Here is a 24,488-nt window from a genome sequence, read left to right as displayed (position 1 = left end):
AAAGTTAGCCCAGCTAATTTTGTATTTTCAGTAGAGACAGGTTTTCACCAAATTGGCCAGAATGGTCTTGATCTCCCGACCTCGTGATCCACCCACCTCAGTCTCCCAAAGTGCTGGGACTACAGGCATGAGCCACCGCACCCAGCCTATTTATTTTTTTTTGGGAGGGAGTCTTACTCTGTTGCCCAGGCTAGAGTGTAGTGGTGTGATCTCAGCTCACTGCAACCTCCACCTCCCAGGTTCAAGCGATCCTCATGCCTCAGCCTCCCAAGAAGCTAGGACTACAAGCACGTGTCACCATGTCCAGCTCAGTTTTGTATTTTTAGTAGAGACAGAGTTTTACCATGTTGTTCAGGCTGGTCTCGAACTCCTGACCTCAAGCAATCTGTCTGCCTAGGCCTCTGGGATTACAAGTGTGAGCCACTGTGCCAGGCCAAAAGACACATCATAAAACTGTACCGCAGCAAGAGAAGTGCAGAATTAAAAATGGAACGGAAGAAGTACCTAACTCTTGGGGAAGGGGGTTGTCAAGGAAGGCTTCCTGGAGGATACGACTATTAATCTGGGTTCTGGAGGTGGAATAAGAGTTTTCCCTGCAAAGGGAAAATAAGGCTGCAAGTGTTAAGCCATGGAGGCCAGAGAGAACCTAGTCCTTTTTGAGGATTGTGAGTGGTGTGGCTGAACACAGAATGCAAGTGAGCCAGTGGCAGGAGGGCAGGGGGATTGAGCAACCAGATAGTGGCTTTTCAAGGAAGCCTTAGACCCACACAGAGAACCTGATGACCTTCCCATTACCACCTCCTCCAGGAAGCCTTCCCTGGCCCCACCAGAAGCTTTCCCCATTACAACGCTAATCTTGTGTTGTGATTTTGTTCACATCAGTGGAGAGCAGTGACCACATCTTCTCATCTTGGCTTGCAGCCTGCCTGGCGCTGAGCAGGGCCTCCTTGAAAGCTTGCTTGTTGCAAGAATGGGGTTGGTTTCTTTGGAAGTCCTGCCAGGGTTGCCTGTCTGCTTAGAGACCATGATTTCAGAAAGGCTTGGAAATTTCCTGGGCGTCAGGCTGTGTGCAGGTTTTTAAAATGCTTTGAGAGGTTTTGCATAGTCCTGGGAGCTTTCCCACCATCTGGGAGCTGTTAGGATGGGGAAGGGCAGGTGTGTCAGGGTTTGACCCAGAACAGGAGACAGGAGGCGGGAATGTGCAGGGTCCCTGAGTAGGAATGGCTGCAATGTTCGGACTCCAGGCCTGGAGGGTGGCACAGGCTCCTCATTGTTCCGCCCCCTCAGTTCTCCACACTGGCTGAGCCGGAAGGGCTTCAGAAGGCCGAGATACCAGCTTTGGGAGAAGGGCAAAGACTTCAGGCTCCCTCAAAAGACTGTGACAGTCTCAGTCAACCACCCTTATAGAGAACCCCTGGCAGACAGAGCTTTTTTCTCCCTTCCTTATAAGGTGCGAGGGGCTCAGTATTTGGAGTCTGGAGACCTGTCCAGGTACTGATTCACTCCGTGAACCTTGGCAAGTCCACTTCTATTTCTGCAGCTATCAACAGCTGGAACTGATGAGGAAGTCAGAGGAAATCATGGAGGGTACATAAAAAAGGAAATCAGAATGCCAAGGCAACAATTTGAATGGCTAACATGGACTGAGCTCATGGACTAGCAATTCCCCATTGTATTTTTTGTTTGTTGTTTTGAGACGGAGTTTCACTCTTTCACCCATGCTGGAGTGAAGTGGTGTGATCTTGGCTCACTGCAACCTCTCCGCCTCGGTTCAAGCAACTCTTCTGCCTCAGCCTCCCAAGTAGTTGGGATTATAGGTACCTACCACCATGCCCAGGTAGTTTTTGTATTTTTAGTAGAGATGGGGTTTTGCCATGTTGCCTAGGCTGGTCTCGAACTCCTGACCTCAGGTGATCTGCCTGCCTTGGCCTCCCAAAGTGCTAGGATTACAGATGTCAATCACCATGCCCAGCCCCCGCTGCATTTTTTGTGTGTGTGTGTGTGAGAGAGAATTTAGCTCTTGTCGCCCAGAGTAGAGTACAGTGGCATGATTTCAGCTCACTGCCACCTCCCCACCTCTGTTCAAGTGATTCTCCTGCCTCAGTCTCCTGAGTAGCTGGGATTATAGGTGCCCACCACCATATCCAGCTAATTTTTGTATTTTTAGTAGAGACAGAGTTTCGCCATGTTGGCCGGGCTGGCCTCGAACTCCTGACCTCAGGTGATCCACCCACCTCAGCCTTCCAAAGTGCTGGGATTACAGGTGTGAGGCACTGCGCCCGGTCCTATTGCATTCTTATAGCAACTGTGCAAGTGGGTCCTCACTACTATTCACCAAAAGTTTCTGGCTCTCCCACTGTCAGCACATGGTAGGATTAAACTTCCCTGCTTCCTTGTGATGGGTGAGGCCTTAGGACTAGTTCTGGCCAATTAGTTGTAATTAGAAGTGAGTACAGGCTGAAGCATTTAATGGCTAGCCCACAATTTTCATTCCCTCCTTCCCTCTGCCACATGACTAGCAATGCACTAGAAAGCAGCTTGGGTCCCAGAGGGAAGAGGGCACAGAGCAAAGCCTTAGTGGACTCAAATTACTGTGGACACAAGACATGGATGAGAATCAATGTATTGTTGCAGCCGGACATGGTGGCTCAAGCCTATAGTCCCTGTTCTTCGGGAGGCTGAGGTGGGAGGATCGCTTGAAGCCAGGAGTTAGAGACCAGCCTGGGTAACATGGCAAAACCCTGTTTCTACAAAACTTAGAGAAGTTAGGCCAGGCACTGTGGCGCACACCTATAATTCTAGCACTTTGGAGGCCAAGGAAGGTGGATCACTTGAGATCAGAAGTTCAAGACCAGCCTGACCAACATGGTGAAACCCCGTCTCTACTAAAACTATAAAATTAGTCGGGCGTGGTGGCGCATGCCTGTAATCCCAACTACTTGGGAGGCTGAGGCAGGAGGATCACTTGAAACTGGGAGGCGAATTTGCAGTGAGCCGACATCGTGCCATTGCACTCCAGCCTGGGCAACAAGAACAAAACTCCATCTCCGAAAAAAAAAAAGAAAAAGAAAAATTGGCTGGGCATGGTGTCACATGCCTGTAGTCCCAGCTACTCGGAAAGCTGAGGTGGGAGGATCACCTGAGCCTGGGTAGGTCGGGGCTACAGTGAGCTGTGATTGTGCCAATACACTCCAGCTTAGGTGACAGAGTGAGACCCTGTCTCAAAAAAAAAAAAAAAAAAAAAAAAAATCAATGTGTTGTTAATCAGTCACTGGGATTTGGGAGTGGTTGTTACTGCAGCATAACTTAACTAATCCTGACTGATATAATCTCTGTTTTACAGATGAAATGGGAGCTCAGGGAGACTGACTTGTTTAAAATCACATAACTGTAACAAACCCAGGCTTGAAAGACTCCCGAGCCTATGCCACTTGTCTGGGAGGCCACCACAATGGTTTTGTGGTTGAGTGGAGGCCTCTGTTCTCTGAGGCCAATTCCAGGCCTGCGGATCTTTCCTTTGATGGGAAAGCACCATATGTGTAGATAGGAGACCGCCACTGTCACTTTGGTCCCCTAGAGGGCAGCTGAACCTTGGCCTGTAATTACTGGACAGGCAGCTTCCTCTAAGCCTCTAAGCAGGGTAGATGGGCAGGAGGATGCAGAGATGAACAGACTCAGGCCTTGCTCTCAAGGGCCTAATAGCCTGGCAGGGAGCAAGATGGAAGAATTCTAGATCTTGAAGTAAAAGAGACCAACCACATGAGGGCATCGGATCCCTATTTAATTTAATTTATTTTATTTTTTTTTATTTTTTTTTTTTTGAGATAGAGTCTCACTCTGTCACCAGGCTAGAGTACAGTGGCATGATCTCAGCTCGCTGCAACCTCCATTTCTTGGGTTCAAGCAATTCTTCTGCCTTAGCCTCCTGAGTAGCTGGGATTACAGGCGCACACCACCGTGCCAGGCTAATTTTTTGTATTTTTAGTAGAGACAGGGCTTTATCGTGTTAGCCAGGATGGTCTCGATCTCCTGACCTTGTGATCCACCTGCCTCAGCCTCCTAAAGTGCTGAGATTACAGGCGTGAGCCACTAGGCCCAGCCTGATCCCTATTTTAAAAAGTAACTGAGTCCCAGAAGCACAAGTGAATCTGGTGAATCACTGGCCAAAGTGGGGAGAGAACCCAGGGCTTCTGATTTCTGTCCAAGGCTGCTTATCTCACAGAGATCATGTAATCCAATGGCGCTGGGCCCAGAAAAGGCTCCCTTGCTTCCATCTGCCCAGGCAGGGCTATGCCCTCTCCTTCCCAGCACCCTCTATTCTTAAGTCAGGCCAGTCCTCAGGGCCTAAAGGCAAGGACGCTTCAGACAGCTCCCCTTCCCCATCCACTGGGATCCCAGAAGGTTGCCTTGGTAACCAGAGCCCAGCCAAGTTTGAGAACCTAAAGCTATAAGGGGAGAGAAAGGATAAGAAGAGGGATGGGTGCTAGGCCCACACAGTTAACATTCAATCATTCATTCATTCATTCATTCATTCATTCATTCATTATTTCTTTCAAAGAAACTTGCTGGTCGGACATGGTGGCTCATGCCTGTAATCCCAGCACTTTGGGAGGATGAGGCGAGTGGATCACTTGAGGTAAGGAGTTTGAGACCAGCCTGGCTAACATGGTGAAACCCCGTCTCTACTAAAAATACAAAAATTGGGTGTGGTGGCACACGTCTGTAATCCCAGCTACTAAGGAGGCTGGGGCAGGAGAATCCTGAGGCTTAAACCCAGGAGGCGGAGGTTGCAGTGAGTCAAGATGGCGCCACTACACTCCAGCCTGGGTGATACCGTAAGACTCTCAAATAAAAGGAACTTACTGAAATTGATTCTTGCCAGGCCCTGGGGCCCAGAGAAGAAGATCCAGGCCCTTCAGAATCGAGCTGTTGGCTGGGCACAGTGACTCATGACTGTAATCCCAGCACTTTGGGAGGTGGAGGCAGGAGTACTGCTTGGGCGCATGAGTACTGCTTGGGCTCAGGAGTTTGAGACCAGCTGGGCAACACAGGGAGACCCCCCCACCCCCGTCTCTACAAAAAATAAAAAATTAGCGGGGCATGCTAGTGCATGCCTGTGGTCCCAGCTACTCTGGAGGCAGAAGTGGGAGAATCACATGGTGGCGCCACTGTCTTCCAGCCTGGGCAACAGAGTGAAATTCTGTTCAAGCTGGGCACCATGGCTCACACCTGTAAACCCAAAACTTTGGGTGGCCAAGGCGGGCCGATCATCTGAGGTCAGGTGTTCAAGACCAGCCTGGCCAACATGGTGAAAACCTGTCTCTACCAAAAATACAAAAATTAGCCAAGTGTGGTGGTGGGCGCCTGTAATCCCAGCTACTTGGGAGGCTGAGACAGAGGAGGCAGAGGTTGCAGTGAGCTGAGATTGTGCCACTGCACTCCAGCCTGGATGACAAGAGCAAAACTCTGTCTCAAAAAAAAAAAAAAAAAAAAGAAACCTTATTCAAAAAAACTAACAATAACAACAACCAAACAAAACAGAAGTGAGCTGTCTAATATGATTGCCACAAATTAAAATAAAATAAAGTTAAAAATCCAGTTCCTTGGTCACTGTAGCCACACTTTAAGTGATCGGTAGCCATCTGTGGCTAGCGGCTACTGTATTGGACAGCATAGACATAGGACTCTTCCATTATCACCGAAAGCTCTATTGCCCAGTGCAGCTCAAGAGGCTCACTCGCTAAAGAGAGAGACACACAGGAGAGCAGACCAGACAACACAGTGTTGTGTGGGCTGCAACGTCCTCCTTGGCAAAAAGCAGGTGACGAGGCGGAGATGAAAGGAGATGCCAGGAGACTGAGTGCTCAGAGGATGTCTGCCATCACTGTAGAGGATAGTACTATAGGATCTGTTTACATACCCATCTTCCTAGCAGACCGTGAGCTCTGCCCAGCCCTGGCATGGTACCGGGCACAGAGCCAGTGCTCAGGAAATGGTAGCTGTTATCAACACCATCATTATTATCACCAATGCTATGACAGAGGCAGCCAGGGGCTGTGGGAACACAGAAGAGGGCTCCCATCCATCAGCAGGCAGGTGCTGCTAAGAGTCTGCATTGCCAGAGCCAGGCTGGGTGGCTTTGTGGTCCCCTCAGAGGCAAACCTAGGAGTCCCCTTCACACCCTTAGGGGATGGGTACAGGGTCTGGCTGGAGCAAGCTGGGGCTCAGGGAATAGTTGTTGAAGGAGCTCTAGCCTCCAGGAACTCCAGCCCACTTGAGGAAAGACCAGGTGAGTGGGCAAGATGGCCTGAGGGTTGCAGAGCTGAACAGGGCATGAAGGGCACAGAGGGAGAGCCAGAGAGAGATTGGTGCTGGGACCACCAGAGTGCAGCCATATTTGGAGTACCCCTGTTTTTACTGTAGACTCACTCCCCAGGCATCAGAGTCTGTGGAAGGCAGAGCAAATTTGGGGAGGGCAGGCTGTAGGGAACCACCCCGCAGGTGGCCTTGAGTGCCAGCCTGGCTGTTACCAGCCTCCCATGGCTCTTCAGGATTCCAGAGGCTCAGAGCAGCCATTCACAGCCGCCCACTCCTAGGAAGCCAGCCTCTCCCTGTGCCAGAGCCCAGCCCAGCCCAGTCTCTGGGGATGTAGCTGGTGGGACAGTCAGCAGAGGGCTGGGCCCTGTGCCTGGGCACTGTGGCCTGGAGGCTGAGCAGGATCTGAGGAGAGGACCAGAGGGACAAGGCCCCTAAGCCGGCCACCATGGCCAGTCTCTGGGTGCAAGGGAGGTGAGGAGCCTGCATGGGCCTCAGCTTCCTAAACCCACTGGATCCTTCTTGTTCTCTGATCAAGGTAGGTGTTTGTGTCGGGGGGGATGGGGGGAACAGGACCAGGCAATCCATGGAAGATGGAAGTGTAGTGAGGGGATGGGGGTTCTGTGACACCCTCGGACACCTTGTCCTCTGGCCTGCTCTCTGTGTGTGGGTGTGCACACTGAGGGGAGTTGTTTGTGGCTAAGTGCAGGGCAAACATGCATGCCAAAGTGTATTTGGTTGTGCAGGGTTGGTGGCCAGGACAGTCTTGGGTACAAATGTATAGCTGGAGAGGGATGAGGGGCTGGGGGCACCACAGTGAGGGGTGATGCCTTCCCCATATGGTGTCCTGCCTTCCCTGTCCCTGCTCCAGACCTCAAGGACCTGGCTATGTGATCACTCCCCTCCCCATGAGCCCTCTGGGACTGGCTCCTCCCACCAGCCCTGGCCTTGTCCCCCAAGCTGCAGGTCCCAGCCTGCTGTGTTAAAAAAAAAATCCGAACCAAGTTTGTTCCAGAGGGTGAGTTACATGGAGTCCAGAGTGGCAGGGAGGAGTGGCCCATCTACTAAGATCACAGCCAGAATCCTGAGCTTCATCTTCAACACCCCCTTGTGCCCATGCCCTAACCCAGGCAGTCTTGCCACTTCTACCCCTGTGCAATGCAGCCTCCTCCAGCCCTAGCCCTAGCCCTGTGCCTTCCACAGCCTACGAAGCAGAGAGTTTCAACTATGTCCTCATGGGATCTTTGCTTCAATTCTGTTCCCCTCTGGTCCCTCTGTCACACTGCTCCTGAGTGGCCATTCCCTTCTGCAGATCTGGATGGGTCACCTTCCCTGGCCTGAGCATTGCTGTAGCCTGGCCTGGACCCCGGCTCACCTGCAGCCTTTGCGCTCCCTTCCCTGTTAGATACAGCCTAGGAGCCCCATGTTGGAGTTTCAGAAAGATGCCACACTTTCTCATCTTCGGGCCTTCTGTAGGAATAGCCCTGGCTCAGGTCTAGCCTCCTGCCTTCCTACCCATAATGCTTAGCTTGGCGGAGGCCTACGTACTTCCTTGCCTGGCATCCCTGGGGGTGGCGGGCTCTCCAAGGGCAGGGACCATGGCTTGTTCACTGGATAAGCCTCCTTCTGTGAACACTCACTGCTTCTCCATTTCCGAAGCCTCACCTTCTCCAGGGCTGGCTCTGTTTCCGACTCCAGCACTAGATCAGCTCAGGGCTCTTTCTTGGTTCTGCGGCTCCACGCCAAATTGATCCTCTCTCATCCCAGACACCTGAGCTCCTAGCGCCTATGCTGGCTGCTGTGGGTGGGAATCCACAGCCCTTTGGTTCTTTCTGGAAGAGAAAGGCAGAGAGGTCTCCAGTAACCACTGCCCTCCTGTGGAGTCCCTGAACATGTATGTGGCCTCCACAGAGCTGTCCACGGAGACAGGGGCCATACTCAGGCCCAGGCAAAGGGAGATGTAAGCCCGGCCTAAGTTCCCCCATGCTGGAGGCAGCCTGCTCACTGGATGTGCCCACCTGCTGTGTGGTAGCTGGCCAGGGATGGGTTGAGTACAAGGTGCAGGTCAGTCTGCTGCAGGTAGGAGCCATAGGAGGGCTGGAGGAAGTTACATGTGTCCTCCACTAAGGACTGGATGGTCCTCAGAACCAGGCCCCTTTAGACCTGGCAATGCTCAGCTGCTGGTCAGGAAGGGGAGGGCTGAGAGCTCCAGGCCTGAGCTCCTCATCCCTGTCTGGCCTCTTCTCTCTGTTGATTGCCTCAGGGAAAGACAAACGGCCTGGATGGACCACAACTTTGTTCCTGCTCCTCCAGAGATGCAGTCACATGGAGCTCCAGGCCCGAGAACCTCTTTCTCCCGTAGCCATGTGCTGGGGCGCCCTACCCACCCCTCAAGACTTCCTGGAGGCAGATCCCCGCTCACCCCTGTCCTCAGGAAGACCATCCATCTGGACACCTTCCCCCAAAGCCATATCCCACACACCTCCAGCCGGCCAGGCCTTAGAGCCAGGACCCAGAGTGTGCCCCCACAGGAGATGGTCATTGCTCTGGGGGCTTCCTCGAGCCCCCTTCCCACCAGCAGCCTTGTACCTAGGAAGCTCAGCTCCATCTCCTTGACGCTCCGTCAGAACAGCCAGGCACGGTCCCTGGATCTCCCACTTTCTCACTGGGAAGGGTCGCCTACCCCGGGAAGGAAAGCTGCTCCCCATGAAGGAGGTAGGCTGTCCTTGCCAGGCTCACCACCTGTGACCCTAGTGCCAGGGGGCAGGGTCCACTCCGAGGGCCCAGAGAACCCAGGTCTGACCAAATCCAGCAGCATACCTGCCACGGAGAAGCCCCTGGTGAGTTCCTACCTGGCTTTACCTTTCCAATCCCGGTTAGCCCAGAGCACACCAGTCCTGGCAGAGCCAGGCTCAGTGGGCCAGGGGCACCTTGCCTCAGTGACTGCCCACACACCTACCAGAGCTTCTCCAGGAAAAGGCAAGCCCCGGGCCAGGGGGATCCCCAGACCCCAGGGGCGTCTCCAAAGGGCCACTGAGGCTGTGAATTTGACTGCTGTGGACACAAGGACAGACGCAGCCAGACATTTAGCCACAGTGGCCACCAACAAACCTAGCTTGGCTATCAGTTTAGCCACACCAAACACATCCAGACTGGACACAGGCACAGAGTTCCCTGCTCTGGATATCAAGCTGGGCACAGCCAGAGACTTGTCTTCGGGAGGGATAGTCAAGTCAGGCAAAGCCATGAACTTGGCTACAGCAGGCACAGTCAAGCCGGGCACGGCCATGAATCTGACTACAGTACGGACAACCAAGCCAGGCATGGTCATGGATTTGATAGCCTCAGACCCAGACAAGCTGGGCAAAGCCATGGCTACAAGAAGCACAGCCAAGCCAGATACGACCACAGAGGGCACAGCCATGGATTCGGCAACATCAGACCCACTCAAGCTGGACACAGTCACAGCGACAGTGGGCACCACTAGGTTGGAAACAGCCATGGCTTTGGCCAGAGCAAACAGAACTAAGCTGGGCTTGGCTATGAATTCTCTTGCTTTGGACACAAGCAGGATGGGCACAGCTGTGGGTTCGGTTGTGCCAGTAACCCCAGACCCAGCCACTGGGAAGAACACACTGGGCAGTGTTAATAACCTGACCATATCAGACGTTGCTACACGCCTGGTGATGTCAAGCAGATGCACAGACCCAGCACTGGACCACACTGATGCTTCCACGGATGGAGCCACAGAGCCTGCCACACTGGACCTGGCCACAGAATCCAAAGGTAAATGCAGAAATTTGGTTGGGGATGGACTAGGCTGCGGGCGGGGGTGGAGGTGTACGAGCTTGGAGATGGATCTTGCTTGCATGGGTTGGGAAAGGGAGAAAGGACTCTAAGGTCAGAGTTGAATGGGTTGGGAGAAAAGGAAATAAGGTTTTCGGGCTGTACATAGAGGCTGTACTCTGAGCTGGGTTCTAACCTGCCAGTCTGAGGTCAGGCTGAGGGAAAGTATCAGAAAGAAGGTTTTGGCCAGGTGTGGTGGCTCATGCCTGTAATCCCAGCATTTTGGAAGGCTGAGATGGGAAGACTGCTTGAGTGCAGGAGTTCAAGACCAGCTTGGGCAACATGGTGAGACTGTCTCTACAAAAAATAAAAAATAAGGGCCGGGGCAGTGGCTCATGCCTGTAATCCTAGCACTTTGGGAGGCCAAGGCAGGTGGATCACTTGAGGTCAGGAGTTCGAGACCAGCCTGGCCAACATGCTGATACCCCGTCTCTACTAAAAATACAAAAATTAGCCGGGCGTAGTGGCACATGCCTGTAGTTCCAGCTACTTGGGAGGCTGAGGTGAGAGAAATGCTTGAACACAGGAAGTGGAGGTCGCAGTGAGCCATGATCGAGCCACTGCACTCCAGCCTGGGTGACAGAGCAAGACTCTGTCTTAAAAAAAAAAAAAAGAAAGAAAAAGAAAGGTTTACAGGGGTAACTTGTGGAGGAGCAATTGGTGAATCCTCCTTTTAGCATCTCCTGGGTTTCTTTGATCCCTGAAGAGCTGGAATAATCAGCTGATCAGTAGGTGAGTCCAGCTTTAAAAGCAAGCCTCCAGCCAGGTGAAGAGGCTCACGCCTGTAATCCCAGTACTTAGGGAAGCCTAGGTGGGTGGATCACGAGGTCAGGAGTTCAAGATCAGCCTGGCCAAGATGGTGAAACCCCCTCTCTACTAAAAATGCAAAAAATTAGCCCAGCGTGGTGGCAGGCACCTGTAATTCCAGCTATTCCGGAGGCAGAGGCAGAGAACTGCTTGAACCTGGGAGGCAGAGGTTGCAGTGAGCCAAGATTGCGCCATGCACTGCAGCCTGGGCAACAGAGCAAAACTCTGTCTCCAAAAAAAAAAAAAAAAAAGAAAGAAGCAAACCTCCTATGTGAAAATACTGACTAGCACTTTAGGAAGTGGTGATTTGTCTAATAGTAGTCCCTGTAGCCTCCTCTGGATGTGAGATAATGACCTCACCTGAGACTTTCCAAATCCATTTACACTCAGCCTTTTAGGAAGGTATCTGTTGCTTAAAAGGTGCCTTACCTGGATGTCTCTTTCTTGGTCCCCCACCCCCAGCCCTTTAATCCTGAAAGGTAAGTCGGAGCCTTGTACATATGGAAGTCCTACACAGAACACTAAACAGGCCAACACAAGGGCTGGACATTCATTTGGTCTTGGAAAGCCTGTGACATGCCTAAAGTCACATCAAAGTTGGCTGGTGGCAGTAAGCTGACTGGAATCCAGATTTTTGGAATTTCTACTTTGGGCAGTCTCATTCCCAGCATTTCAAGGGCTCAGAGTTTCTAGGTCTGGAAAGGTGCCTGGAAGGCATCCAGTCTCACACCAGAATTGAGTCTTTATATTGTTAGACCCCTTTCCCTTCATCCCGCACACTCAGTCTGGGCACCTCACCTAAGCTCTGGTCTTCACTTCTCCCTATGAGACCTCAGCTCTCCCTCCATCTGCAGCCCAGCCCTGTCTCCAGTGCCAATGTGGGCAGCTAGCAGGCTGCTAGGCTTATCTACCCAGATGTCTCCCGGGCACGTCCAGAGGTAGCCCTTTTCTTCCTGAACTGACTCCTGATCTCACTCTCTCAGCTATAGGCATCACCTACCTTCTATCCAGTGCCTAGAAACCCGGGTATCCTCTTTTTCCTCATCTCTCTCTTGCCATCTCATCCAGTCTACTTCCCACCTTGTTGATTTACCTCCTCAGTACTCAAGTACCTGGCTGGCTGTCCCCTCTTCTCCATCCTTCTGCCCCTGGGAGGCCACCCTCCACCCACCGGCTCCACCCCTGTCCACACACAACTGCTGCAAGGACTCACATACTGAATGGCAGCACTGTCAGCTTAATATTCATCAGTGACTCACCATTACCTTCTCTTAAAGTCCAGCTTCCAAGACTGCGTGCGGACTTCTCCAGCCTCTTATTTAGCTCTACATACCTGTCTGGAATTTTCTCTGCTTCAGTCACACCAAGGGCTGTGGGCTGTCCACCAGCACCACGCAGCTCTCACTCCTGGGCCCCCTTATCTCTGCTGCCCTCTCTGCAGAATGCCTCTCCTTCTCCCTTCTTCCCTCCCACTCCCATTTGCCTTTCCATCTGGCCCTCACCTCCTCCAAGAAGTCTTCCAAGCCCCCTCTCCCCAGGGTGCTCACCTGCCTGCACCCTCAGTCCCCTGCGTGAACCCCAGCCACTGCATTAGGACATTCCAGCTTCCTGTTTCCTCTACTAGACCCAGAACCTTCGAGGGCAGGGATGGTTGTCCTCACCCCTGTGCTCCCAGGGCCTGGCAATATGCTGTCCGTTAGTGTCCACTGAATGCATACAATTTTTTTCTAATGGGCAAATTGAGGCTCAGGCAAGTTCCTAGCTGGCTCAAGGTTATTGGTTCAGCATCCCGGAGAAGGGCCTGGAACCCGGGCCCCTGACTCAGGGCTCTACAGGCGCCCGCGCAACACTCCAGCCCCCGCGTGACTCACGCGCGCGCACGGCCGCCCGCAGCTGCCACTGGTCCCCTGCGCACCCCCCGCCCCGCCCCACCGCAGCCTAGCGGGTAAAGGGCCGGGAGCGGACTCAGCGGGAGAGAAGGGACTGGGATGCGGACACCTTTCCGGGCCGGGCACCTGGAGCCCGCGTGCGCGGTTCCTGGGCCGCCCGCAGCCTGGACCCGGGGCCCGTTCCAGCGTGCGGGAGGGGGCGGGGCCCTCGGCGGGGCCGGCGGGCGCGCGGTCACGTGGTGCGGGTGGCAGCGGCGGCGGCTGGCGGCGGCGGCAACCGTGCGCGCGGACAGGAGCGGCGCGGCGCCGAGCGAGCCGAGGCGAAGTCCCGGGCGGGCGCGGCGGCGCGGGGCGCAGGGGCGGCGCGGCGGGGCCGCGGGCCGGGCGGGTGGGCGGAGAGCGCGGAGGGGCGAGGCCCGGCTGCCGGGGCCGCTCGGCCCGGGGGAGCCCGCGCCCCGCTCAGCCTTGCAGCCCCGCGCCGGGAGCATCTCCTTGGAGGAACGGAGACAAAGGAGGATTCATGTCCAAAGGTAGGGCGGCCGGCGGGCACCCGCCAGGAGTGGGCTGCGGCCCCGGCCAGCGCGGCCAGAGGCGCTCCCTGGGGAGGGTTTCCACGCCGAGGAGCCCACGCGCGGTGACAGATGCACGGACACACGCACACACGGTGGCACCCACCTCGAGAGAGACAGTCTCAGAGAGAACAGACACAGGACGCGGGGAGACGCAGGGACCCACGGACACGCAAGCAGGGACCCATATTCGCACAGAAAGCCCCACGCTGGAGTACACCAAGACACGCACACACATAGGCCACGCACAGGTGCCAGGGCCATGCCAGCCGGATAAGACCTGTGCACTGACACAATCGTCCCCTCCCTCCCGGCCCCCACAGGCACACGCTGAGACAAGCACCAGCTGGTGGTCTCCAAGGGAACCCATTGGCCTCCAGAGGACTGGGATGGGGGAAGGGGTGTCCTAGGGCCCTCCGCTCCTGCCAATGGGAAAGGACCCAGAGAGCTTTCGTGATTCCCTTTCCCAGAGTCCAGGGCTGGAGCTGGGGTGGGCCGGAATTGCCTCTGTGGGTGGTGGTGGGGTCTTGAAGGCTGCTGGGGGCTGAGGAAGATCCCCCTTCAGGGCAGAAGGAAGAGGGAGGCCTGCACTAAGCAGGTGGTATTTTGGAAAGGTCCCCTCCCCCAGCTACCACCTTCCCAACAGAGGGGTGGGGTCCCTGGGCCAGACAAAGCCAAAGCCATTCATTTGCCTGTAAAAGGAAGTGCCAGGGTCTTTGGTTAGCTTGGGAATGGAGGGGCTGTTTCTGTGGGGGACTTGGCCGCCCTGAGTCAGGTGGATGGTGCCTCTCCCTGGAGCACTGATGGGGCAGGTAGCTTCCGGCAGAGGGTGCTGGAGGCAGATCCCCCTTCTCCAGGGGCCCTGGGAGAGCCAGGAGCTGAGGGGGGCCCCAAGGACCCTCTAAACAGGATGGCAGACTTGAGTTGCACCCTGCTGTGACCCCAACCTGAGCTCTTCCCCACCCTTGGGGAGCCCCCCTCCAATCCTTGTTGGAGAGGAAGGAGGAGATCTCAACAATTCTACCCCCTTGACTTTGGCAGAGACAACAGCCATTGCTCTCTGGGGGTCAGCTGCTCTGCATGAGGAGAAGCATCTGAGGGAAGAGAAGGGTGAGGTGCTCTGCATGGGGAGAAGTATCCAAGGGGAGAGAAAGGTGAGGTGCTCTGCATGGGGAGAAGTATCTGAGGGAAGAGAAAGACAGGTCTCTGACACCTGCCTCACCCTTCGGCTCTCATTCACTCATTCATTCATTCATGATCTGAATGAATGAATGAATGAATGAGTGGTATGCTAGGTAGACTGGGGCACAGAGATCAATAAGACATGGCCCTGCCCTAAAGAAGGGTGAGAACTAGCATGTAGTTGTGCCAGATAACTCACATCCTTGCTTCTATATAACCTTCACAGCAACACTGCAAGGTAGGTTCTATCCCCACTTTTCTCAGCAGAAAAATGAGCCTCACAAGGGTCACCCAGCCAGGATTCAAGCCTGGGTCACCTGCCCATCTGAGGTTGACATGGTGGTACCAGGGGAGCTGTAGGGGCAGAGGATGGAGCTACAAAATCTAGCTCCAGAGCAGCATTTGTTGTGCGCCCCAGAGGTCTTTGTGTATTTGTCAGGCATCCTTACTAGACGGTGGGCCCTCGAGGGCAACAACCTTGCCTAGGGTACATAAGCGTCCTTGGCATTTAGTCTAGGGTTTGGCTGGTGTTGGCCCCCATTTGACAGCATATGAAATGGCCTGGATGGGATGGAATGAATGAATGAGTGAATGTGAAGAGTAACAGAATACCTCCAGCGGGCATAGAAGAGGGCCATCCACATCAGATAGCAAAGGAAAGGCTTTCCTGGGAGGAGCACTGGAGCTGAATGCTGGAGGAGAAGGAGGAGGAGTGAGCCAGGGGTTGGAGGGCGAATGGGATCTTCCAGCAAAGCTTGTGGCACAGTGACCTGCAAACATGTGCCTTACTTGTGGCTGATGGGTGGCTTGTTAGCACGTGACTGGCATGTCATTGGCATGTGATAGGGAGGCTGACTTGACAGCAGGCGCTCTGTACAGTGCACACAATGGGTGCTTATAGGTGCTTGCTGGAGGAATGAAAGTGAGATCTACCAGGTCCTGGTCCTGCAGCCGGCCTGCAGTAGCCCCTAGAAGCTGCTTGGGACTCTGGTAGGACCCTCTCTCGATCAGGGTCTATCTTTTGGGTATGCTGTTTTAGGATGTTGCAGTTGACAGGTCAGGGCTGAGCAGGCCATGGTGAGAACACACACTTTGTAAGAATCTTGACAGTACCTCTCATAAATAAATACAATACTTACTTTCCAAGTCTGTAAAATGGGGATAAAACACCGCCCCCGCAACCATGTGGCTCTATCTCATAACACAGGTTAAGACAAAATGGGCTCAGCTGCAGAGGCATGAAGGGCAATGGAAAGGCCCAGTCTGTGTGAGCAGCTGGGCAGGAAAAATGGGGCATTGGTCCCAGTGCAGGTGTGCTGAGTGGGGCCTGTGAGCCACGTGCAAGAGTGGAGGAGCAGGGCCAGGCTGCTGAGAGTCAGCTGCTGCAGGGCTGAGCCAATCTTGCTGCCGTCTGGAGCTGCCTGGCTGGCAACAGCTTCCTGGGAAGCGAGAGGGAGCCATGCCAGGCCCAGGGGGGGTCCTGAGGCTTTGACAGATTTGGCTGTGCCTGGGAATGACAGAAGAAAGAACAATTTTCCACCGGGAGAGAGGGTCTTGCCAGTACTGGTGGAAGGACCAGGTGGAGGGTGATGAGCAGACTCCTGGCTGGGTTTAGGGTTGGGAAGGGAACACTGCTGTCCCCTCTCTCTCCCGCCCATCTGCTGCTCCATCAGGCCTCCCTGTAAGGTTGAGACTCTGCAGGGTGTTAGTCATAAACCATAGGATTCTAGAACGGCAGAGCTGGAAGGTGTCCTCAAGAGTACATGGAGTCCAATAACCAGGGTTGTGTAACTAGCATCTGGGGACATCTCCCTTTAACCAGTGCTTTCACTTGCATTGTTTCATTTCCCCTACAGACCTGAAAGGGACAGGGGCAAAGGGTCTGGGACTGTAAGATATTGCTCAGTGCTGGGTTTTTTTTTTTTTGAGACAGAGTTTTGCTCTTGTTGCCCAGGCTGGAGTGCAATGGCATGATCTTGGCTCACTGCAACCTCTGCCTCCTGGGTTCAAGTGATTCTCCTGCCTCAGCCTCCTAAGTAGCTGGGATTACAGGCTCCTGCCACCACACCCAGCTACTTTTTTGTATTTTTAGTAGAGATGGGGTTTCACCGTGTTGGCCAGGCTGGTCTCGAACTCCTGACCTCAGGAGATCCACTCACCTCGGCCTCCCAAAGTGCTGGGATTACAGGCGTGAGCCACCACGCCCGGCCATTGGTCAGTGCTTCTAAGCATCACATCTCACAAATGCTCACCACAGTCTTAGTGATGATCCTACCATTTTATGGAGGAGGACGCAGGCTCTTAGTGGGGAGGTGGTCTTCCCAAGTCCACAAAGCTAACAAGCAGCAGAGCCAGGCTCTTTCCACTTTACCCCACACCCCCATTGTATAGATGGGGAAATGGAGGTGCTCTTTTCTAGAACCTACCCTGGTGGACAGTGGCCTGATAAGGAAACCTACAGATTTCTCCTGTGTGTGAACACACCCATGATCCACTAGACCCAGGGGAATGTTGACCTTCCCCACTGGGGAGGGGCTGGTTCCTCTGCCTTCCCTTTCATCTGCCATCTACCACTCCAAGAGTACACTGTGTCATCTTAGGCAAGTGACCGCCTCATCTGGTTCTCATCCCCTCCCTGCTGGTCCCACAGATTCAGAACAATAACTGGGAGGATATCTGGGGCTCCTCCAGGTACAGACACCTCTACTCTGCAGTGGTGCTCATGGCACAGAGGGGACACCGAGGCTAAGAGACAGGAGTGATGGCCACTCTTCAGAGAAGGGTAGACCTGTTTGCTGCTGCTGCCTTTTTTTTTTTTTTTTGAAACAGAGTTTCACTCTTGTTGCCCAGGCCGGAGTGCAATGACTCGATCTCGGCTCACTGCAACCTCCACCTCCTGTATTCAAGCGATTCTCCTACCTAAGCCTCGAGTCGCTGGGATTACCGGCACCTGCCACCACACCCAGCTAATTTTTATTATTTTTAGTAGAGACTGGATTTCACCATGTTGGCCAGGCTGGTCTTGAACTCCTGACCTCAGATGATCCACCTGCCTCAGCCTCCCAAAGTGCTGGGATTACAGGCGTGAGCCACCGCACCCAGCCTCCCTGTTTGCTTCTAAAAGATGAAGCAGCCAAGGTCAGTGACAGTCAATAGATGTTAGTGCAGGATCCTAAAAAGTCTTTGCCCTTTATTCAAGGAGAGAGGCACGACTCAGGTCCGAATAACCCCAGATACTTCTTAGACCAGTGGTTCTCAGGCAGGGCAATGGTGCCTCCCAGGGGACATCTGGTACTGTCTAGAGACATTTTGGGTTGTCACAACCTGGGGGGCTACTAAGGTCACGGATGACACTAATTATCCTGTAATGCACGTCAGCCTCCCATTATAAAGGATTACTCAAACGTCATTAGTGCCAAGATGGAGAAGCCCCTGGGCTAGACACAGAGATGTGGGCTTTGGAGCAGTGAGGTGCATTTGAAAGTGCTCATCAGGCCAGGCGCGGTGGCTCATGCCTGTAATCCCTGCACTTTGAGAGGCCGAGGCGGGTAGATCACCTGAGGTCAGGAGTTGAGAGCAAACTGGCCAACACGGTGAAACCCCGTCTCTACTAAAAATACAAAAAATTAGCCAGGCATGGTGGTGGGCACCTATAATCCCAGCTACTTGGGAGGCTGAGACAGGAGAATCACTTGAACCCGGGAGGCAGAGGTTGCAGTGAGCTGAGATTGTGCCACTGCACTCCAGTCTGGGCAACAAGAGCAAAACTACATCTCAAAAAAAAAAAAAGTTCCCAGCAACCAGAGAACCTGGCACTGGTCTAGATTTTGCCTCTAACCTGCTCTGTGTTCTTAGGTGAGTTCTTTCTTCTCCAGGCCTCAGTCTCTTCGTCTATGAAATGAGGGACCTGGACTGGATGACATTAAGATCCCTTCCATTAAGGCCCAACTTTGTATGATTCTGTAGCAAGAGAAAAATACCATGGCTTTCATGTGACCTCTGATGTCCTCCTGTCACCCCTCTGACCCCTCCCACCTTGTCTCTGCAGGGCTCCCAGAGACCAGGACGGACACAGCCATGTCAGAGCTGGTGCCTGAGCCCAGGCCTAAGCCAGCGGTGCCTATGAAGCCCGTGAGCATCAACTCCAACCTGCTGGGCTACGTCGGCATCGACACCATCATCGAGCAGATGCGGAAGAAGACCATGAAGACTGGGTTCGACTTCAACATCATGGTTGTTGGTACGGAAGGCCGTGGGGCTGCTGCAGGCCTGGTGGCAGGCAGCACTGAGGATCCCATTTCTTTCCCCTGAATGACTGTGATCCTGGCTCTCCTAAGATGAGCTGTTTATAGAAGGGAGAATTTCACCATGCTGATCACAAAGGCCTGACCCCCTTCTCCCCTTAAGACTAGCTGACCGAGGGGTAGGAGCTTTGGGTGGATGTCAGCCTGGCCCCATCGCCAGTTGGGTGTACACAGGTAGCCCCGTCATCACGCTGAGCCTGCTTTTGGGTTTGTGACATGAGAAAATCATCAATGTCTTTTCCTACCTCTGGGAGCTGGTGGGAGGATTGGGTGAAGGGTGGTCTTATTTCTGATCTTTTGTAGTGCTTTAAAACTTTAAATTTCCAGGGATTTTGTCACTGAGGAGCATCACTGTGTCACAGAATGTAAGAGTAGGAAGGGACCTTTAGCCCATCTCAGCGAGATGTCTAGTCAGTGCTGAAATAGGAATCTGGCATCATCCTTCTGTCCTCTTCCTCCTTCGTCCCCCAATCTAGTCAGTCATCCAGTCTTATCCATTTTACCTGGTAAATATCTCTTATGTCCGCCCACTTCTCTCCTCTCTCCTGCTGCCACCCTATGCTGAGCTAGATCTCTCACCTGGCTTGCCGTGGCCACCTGACTCTGTGCTGTCAAAGTGCTGACCTGCAGCAAGATAAGCTCAGCTCATGCTTGGGCCAGAGTATAAATCATCTGGAAAGTATTGCTATAAAATACCTCAACTGAGCTAAACAGTGTGCTCAATGACATGGTAGATTTCTCTCCTGAGGCCGACTTCTTATCTCAAGAACTGGTAGCAAATGATTCAGGGGCCCTGGCAGCTGGGCCACTATGGGCCACACTCAGAGTAGCAGCAACCCTCCTGGTTCTCTGTCTCCTTTCCTCTCCAGTCCCTTGTCCACCAGTGACCAAATAATCCGTCCACCTTGCAAAACTTACCAAGTCACCCATCCTGCTTAAAACTCCGTAATAACTCTCCTTTAATCTTAGGATAAGTTTAAACTCTTAGACTGTCCTGCTGCTACCTCTCCAACTCATCTAGCATTCCCATGCTAGATGGGCCTAGCATGACCACTTCTCACCTACCATTCTACTCCTCACTCATAAGGGACAGTGCCCCTCCACATGCCATGCTCTTTCCTAACTTAGAGCTTTTGCATATGCTGTTCCTTCTGGCTAGAACTCATGACTCTTTTGAAATCCACCTTCAGGTTTCAGCTTAGTTGCATTTCTCTAGAAGTCTTCCTTGGTCTCAGAGAGACTGGGTTGGATTCCCTTTGCAATGCTGTTTCAATACCCTGTGGTTACCCTCTTTCATAGTGGTTATTGCAACATACTATAATTGCCTGCTTATGTTTTGGTTTCTCACACTGAACAGCTCCTTGAGGGTAAGGCTGATGTCTTGTTTACCACAATACCTCCAACTTCTAGGACAGCACTTGGCACCTAAGAATAATTAATTAATGAATGCTCTTAGAAGACATCTCAGAGGCCGGGTGCGGCAGCTCACACCTGTAATCCCAGCACTTTGGGAGGCTGAGGCAGGTGGATCACCTGAAGTCAGGAGTTTGAGACCAGCCTAGCCAACATGGTGAAATCCTGTCTCTACTAAAAATACAAAAAGTAGCTGGGTGTGGTGGCATGTGCCTGTAGTCCCAGCTACTCGGGAGGCTGAGGCAGGAGAATCACTTGAACCTGGGAGGCAGAGGTTGCTGTGAGTGGAGATCATGCCACTGTACTCCAGCCTGGATGATGAGCGAGACTCCATCTCAAAAAAAACCGAAATCTCCGAGCAAGCATGGCAAATCCAAGATCCATGAGCCACTTACTTCTCTCCCCAGTGGTGCCCATGGCAGACTGCCTGTTAGTCATGGCACATGTTCAGTGCTGAACCCAGATGTAGCCTTTTTAACATAATGGTCTAGGCGGCTACTACCAGCTCATCAGCAGGAATGAGAAATGCACCTTATTTACCATCCCTGGTCTTGTCCAATTTCCTCTCTTCTTACCATCCTATCAGTAAAGAAACCAAGGCATGACTAATCCGAGGGCATTCGGGGAAAACAACGCAGATGGGTCTGGAACTCTAAACCTTTGTCCCCTAGCCTGGTTCTTTTTCTAATATAATCACAAGAATGCACCAGTCCAGTAAGAATCACTTACTGTCTACATGACTCTTCTGGAAGCCCAGTGAAAATGCAGATTCGGAATCATAGGTCTCGGGTAGGGACTGAGAGTCTGCATTTCCTACCAGTGTCTGGGCAATGCTGAGGCTGCTTTTTCATTGCAAGTCTTTCTCGTGGGATTCTCGTACAAGTTGAAGTTTGAGAAGCACTGATCAGACCAGTAGGTTTCTTTTATTTATTTATCTTTTTGAGACAGAGTCTTGCTCTGTTGCCCAGGCTGGAATGCAGTTGTGCAACCCTGGCTCACTGCAACCTCCACCTCCTGGGATCAAGTGATCCTCAGCCTCCTCAGTAGCTGGGACTACAGGCATGTGCCTCCACGTCCAGCTAATTTTTCTATTTTTAGTAGAGACGGGGTTTTGCCATGTTGGCAAGGCTGGTCTCGAGCTCCTGGCCTCAAGTGATCTGCCCACCTCGGCCTCCCAAAGTGCTGGGATTACAGGCGTGAGCCATTGTGCCCAGCCTGACCAGTGATTTTCAAATGCTCTTTAGCCGTGAAACTTTTCCTTGAAATGAAATTTTCAGCAGATATGCTTGTGGAAAACAGGTGAAAAGGGAGCCATGGAGAAGGAAGTGGAGGCAGAGGCTGTGGCCCTGTCTGCCCAGCCTCCTCCGCCTCTCACCGTGCCTTCTCTGGCAGGTATTTTCACAGGACACTAGGGCTTCTGGGAGCACAATCTAAAAACCGCTATCTTAGAATGAAGAGTGGATATAGAGCCAAGACATTCTTTGGGTAAAATTTCCTGGTCTTGCATTTATTAGTTATGTTGCTCTGCACCTATTTTGTTGGAAGACGATTCATCTCTCTGGGACCATTTCGACTGAGAATACAGATAGTTCTGCTTCAGGATCCACAGGGCTGATATAAAGATGAATTTGGCTAACAAATGTGAATGTGTAATATGCACTGTGAGGCAGTATCAGGATACAAAGTAATTCTATTAATTCTATTTATCCTTTTAGTATCATTAAAACGTGAAAACCTAGGCCTGGCTTGGTGGCTCACCCCTGTAATCCCAGCACTTTGGGAGGCCGAGGTGGGCAGATCATGAGGTCAGAAGTACAAGACCAGCCTGGCCATTATGGTGAAGCCGCATCCCTTCTAAAAAAACAAACAAACAAAATTAGCTGGGTGTGGTGGTGTGCGCCTGTAGTCCCAGCTACTCAGGAGGCTGAGGCAGAAGAATCACTTGAATCCAGGAGGCAGAGGTTGCAGTGAGCTGAGATTGCACCACTGTACTCCAGCCTGGGTGACAGAGCAAGACTCCATCTCAAAACAAAAACAAAAACAAAGTGAAAACCTAAGCAAAAAACTGAATCACACCAAAACAGAAAACTATGACACTACACATACACAGAGATTGTCTTCTTTCCCAGTGGTCCTCAGGCTCTGGGAAGGAGAGAATATGGAATCCAGTTGATGTTTCCCCAAGGCTCTCTGCAGTAAGCAGGAAGTCATTCCCACCTGCCTGCCCTCCCCACTCAGCCTGGTCATCCCCCAGTGAGTGGTCAGACAAGGTGTTGGCCTGGATGATGGCTCTAGAATTCTGTAAGCTTATGGGGAGGTATTAGGCTCAGAAGGTGGATGCAGAGTCTCCCTATCTTCTTCTCTTTCTGCTTTGCTGTAGGCCAGAGTGGACTGGGCAAATCAACACTGGTCAACACGCTCTTCAAATCCCAAGTGAGCCGCAAGGCCTCCAGCTGGAACCGGGAGGAGAAGATCCCCAAGACGGTGGAGATCAAAGCTATCGGGCATGGTGAGGACCAGGCAGGAACCCCTATGGGCTTTGTTCAGTGAGTGCCTCTGCTGCAAAGGGGAAAGAATGGGGTTTATTGAGGAACAGGACCAATGAAAGGCAACCTTAAGAAGAATAGACTTGAGCATTGCACTCTGAAGTAAACTCCTTAGACTGCTGGTTCATGGAAGAGAGAGCAGGGAGCTAGAATGGAAGGAGGTGGGACTTGAGCTGGATGATAAAGCCAAGTAGGATTTAGACAGGTAGAAAGAGGTGAGAGGGTGGGTGCAGTGGCTCACACCTGTGAGCCAGCACTTCAGGAGGCCAAAGTGGGAGGATCACTTGAGGCAGGGAGTTTGAGGCCATCTTGGTCAACACAGTGAAACCCTGTCTCTTTTATTTTTTTGTTTATTTTGAGATGGAGTCTTGCTCTGTCGCCCAGACTGGAGTACAGTGGTGTGATCCTGGCTTACTGCAATCTCCGCCTCCCAGGTTCAAGTGATTCTTCTGCCTCAGCCTCCCGAGTAATTGGGACTACAGGCATGCACCACCATGCCCAACTAATTTTGTTTTTTTACTAGAGATGGAGTTTCACCATATAGGCCAGGCTGGTCTCGAACTCCTGACTTTGTGATCCACTCACCTCAGCCTCCCAAAGTGCTGGGATTACAGGCATGAGCCACCGTGCCAGGCCGAAACCCTGTCTCTTAAAAAAGAAATAGCTGGGTATGATGGTGCACACCTGTAGTCCTAGCTATTGGGGAGGCTGAGGGGAGGGGATTGATTGAGCCTGGGAGTTTGAGGCTACAGTGAGCTGTGATTATACCACTGCAGAGAGAGGGTATTCCAGATTCCAGGTACAGGGAACAGCATGAGCCATGATATTGAGATAGAAAAGGCCCTAAATTTGATTTTTCCAGTAACTGATCCTGAAGAACAGGCCTGGGTCTCCCTAGCTAGTAGGCTGCCAGGTACCTAGGGTCAGCTGTAGGAACTTGCGACCTCTCTGATACATTTTCTTTTCACCCCCAGTGATAGAGGAAGGTGGTGTCAAAATGAAGCTGACCGTCATCGATACCCCGGGCTTTGGAGACCAAATCAACAATGAAAACTGGTATCTGTCTGCCTCTGAGATCTTTGCCCTAAAGACTGCTGGGAAGATACGATGGTGCAGATTCATTCACGTTGAGAACTATCTGCACCCTCCATGCTCTGCAGTTCCTGGGGGAGCTCCGCCCCTGCTAACTAACCATCTAGGAAAGCCATCCATATGGGGCTGAGGGGAAATCTGGCAGCAGGTATCCTAGGCCCACCAGGGAATGAGATGGATGGAAGGAGATTGCTACCAGACCATGCCTAAGCTGAACCCTAGTCTTGTTCTGACACATCCGTCTACTTTTTCCCACCCTCAGCTGGGAGCCCATTGAGAAGTACATCAATGAGCAGTACGAGAAGTTCCTGAAGGAGGAGGTGAATATCGCCAGGAAGAAACGCATCCCTGACACTCGTGTCCACTGCTGCCTTTACTTCATCTCCCCCACAGGACACTCGTATGTACCAACCCCACTGCTATTGCCGGGCTTGGTCTCGTTCGCATCATCTGTGCCCATTGTGGATTGGATGATCCATACCTTGACTCAGCTAGGGAGGGCCAGGTGGGCTGGAATATTATTAT

At 52.6% G+C, this 24,488-nt stretch overlaps 1 protein-coding gene across 6 annotated transcripts in view; it reads left to right on the top strand.

Moving 5' to 3' along the window:
• Positions 1-6,618: 6,618 nt before the first annotated feature.
• SEPTIN3 (septin 3) overlaps positions 6,619-24,488 on the top strand; it is a 30,887-nt gene continuing 13,017 nt past the window's right edge. The window contains exons 1-5 of one of the 6 annotated variants that reach the window (XM_064368094.1): positions 6,619-6,853; positions 8,579-10,101; positions 22,706-22,834; positions 23,846-23,927; positions 24,226-24,363. In XM_064368094.1, the coding sequence (XP_064224164.1) occupies positions 8,598-10,101; positions 22,706-22,834; positions 23,846-23,927; positions 24,226-24,363 (1,853 nt within the window). In that variant the 5' untranslated portion in view covers positions 6,619-6,853; positions 8,579-8,597. Of the gene's footprint in view, positions 6,854-8,578; positions 10,102-13,091; positions 13,388-18,656; positions 18,849-22,705; positions 22,835-23,845; positions 23,928-24,225; positions 24,364-24,488 lie in introns of those variants that run through there. The other 5 variants (XM_064368093.1, XM_064368092.1, XM_012476700.3 and 2 more) reach the window with 5 other exon arrangements.

Source organism: Aotus nancymaae, unplaced genomic scaffold (assembly GCF_030222135.1).
Source record: "Aotus nancymaae isolate 86718 unplaced genomic scaffold, 86718_ANA_hifiasm-v0.15.2.pri h1tg000076l, whole genome shotgun sequence".
Classification (NCBI taxonomy): Eukaryota; Metazoa; Chordata; class Mammalia; order Primates; family Aotidae; genus Aotus; species Aotus nancymaae.
The sequence above is the reverse complement of the archived record's forward strand: the minus strand, read 5'-3'. Positions and strand labels throughout refer to the sequence as shown.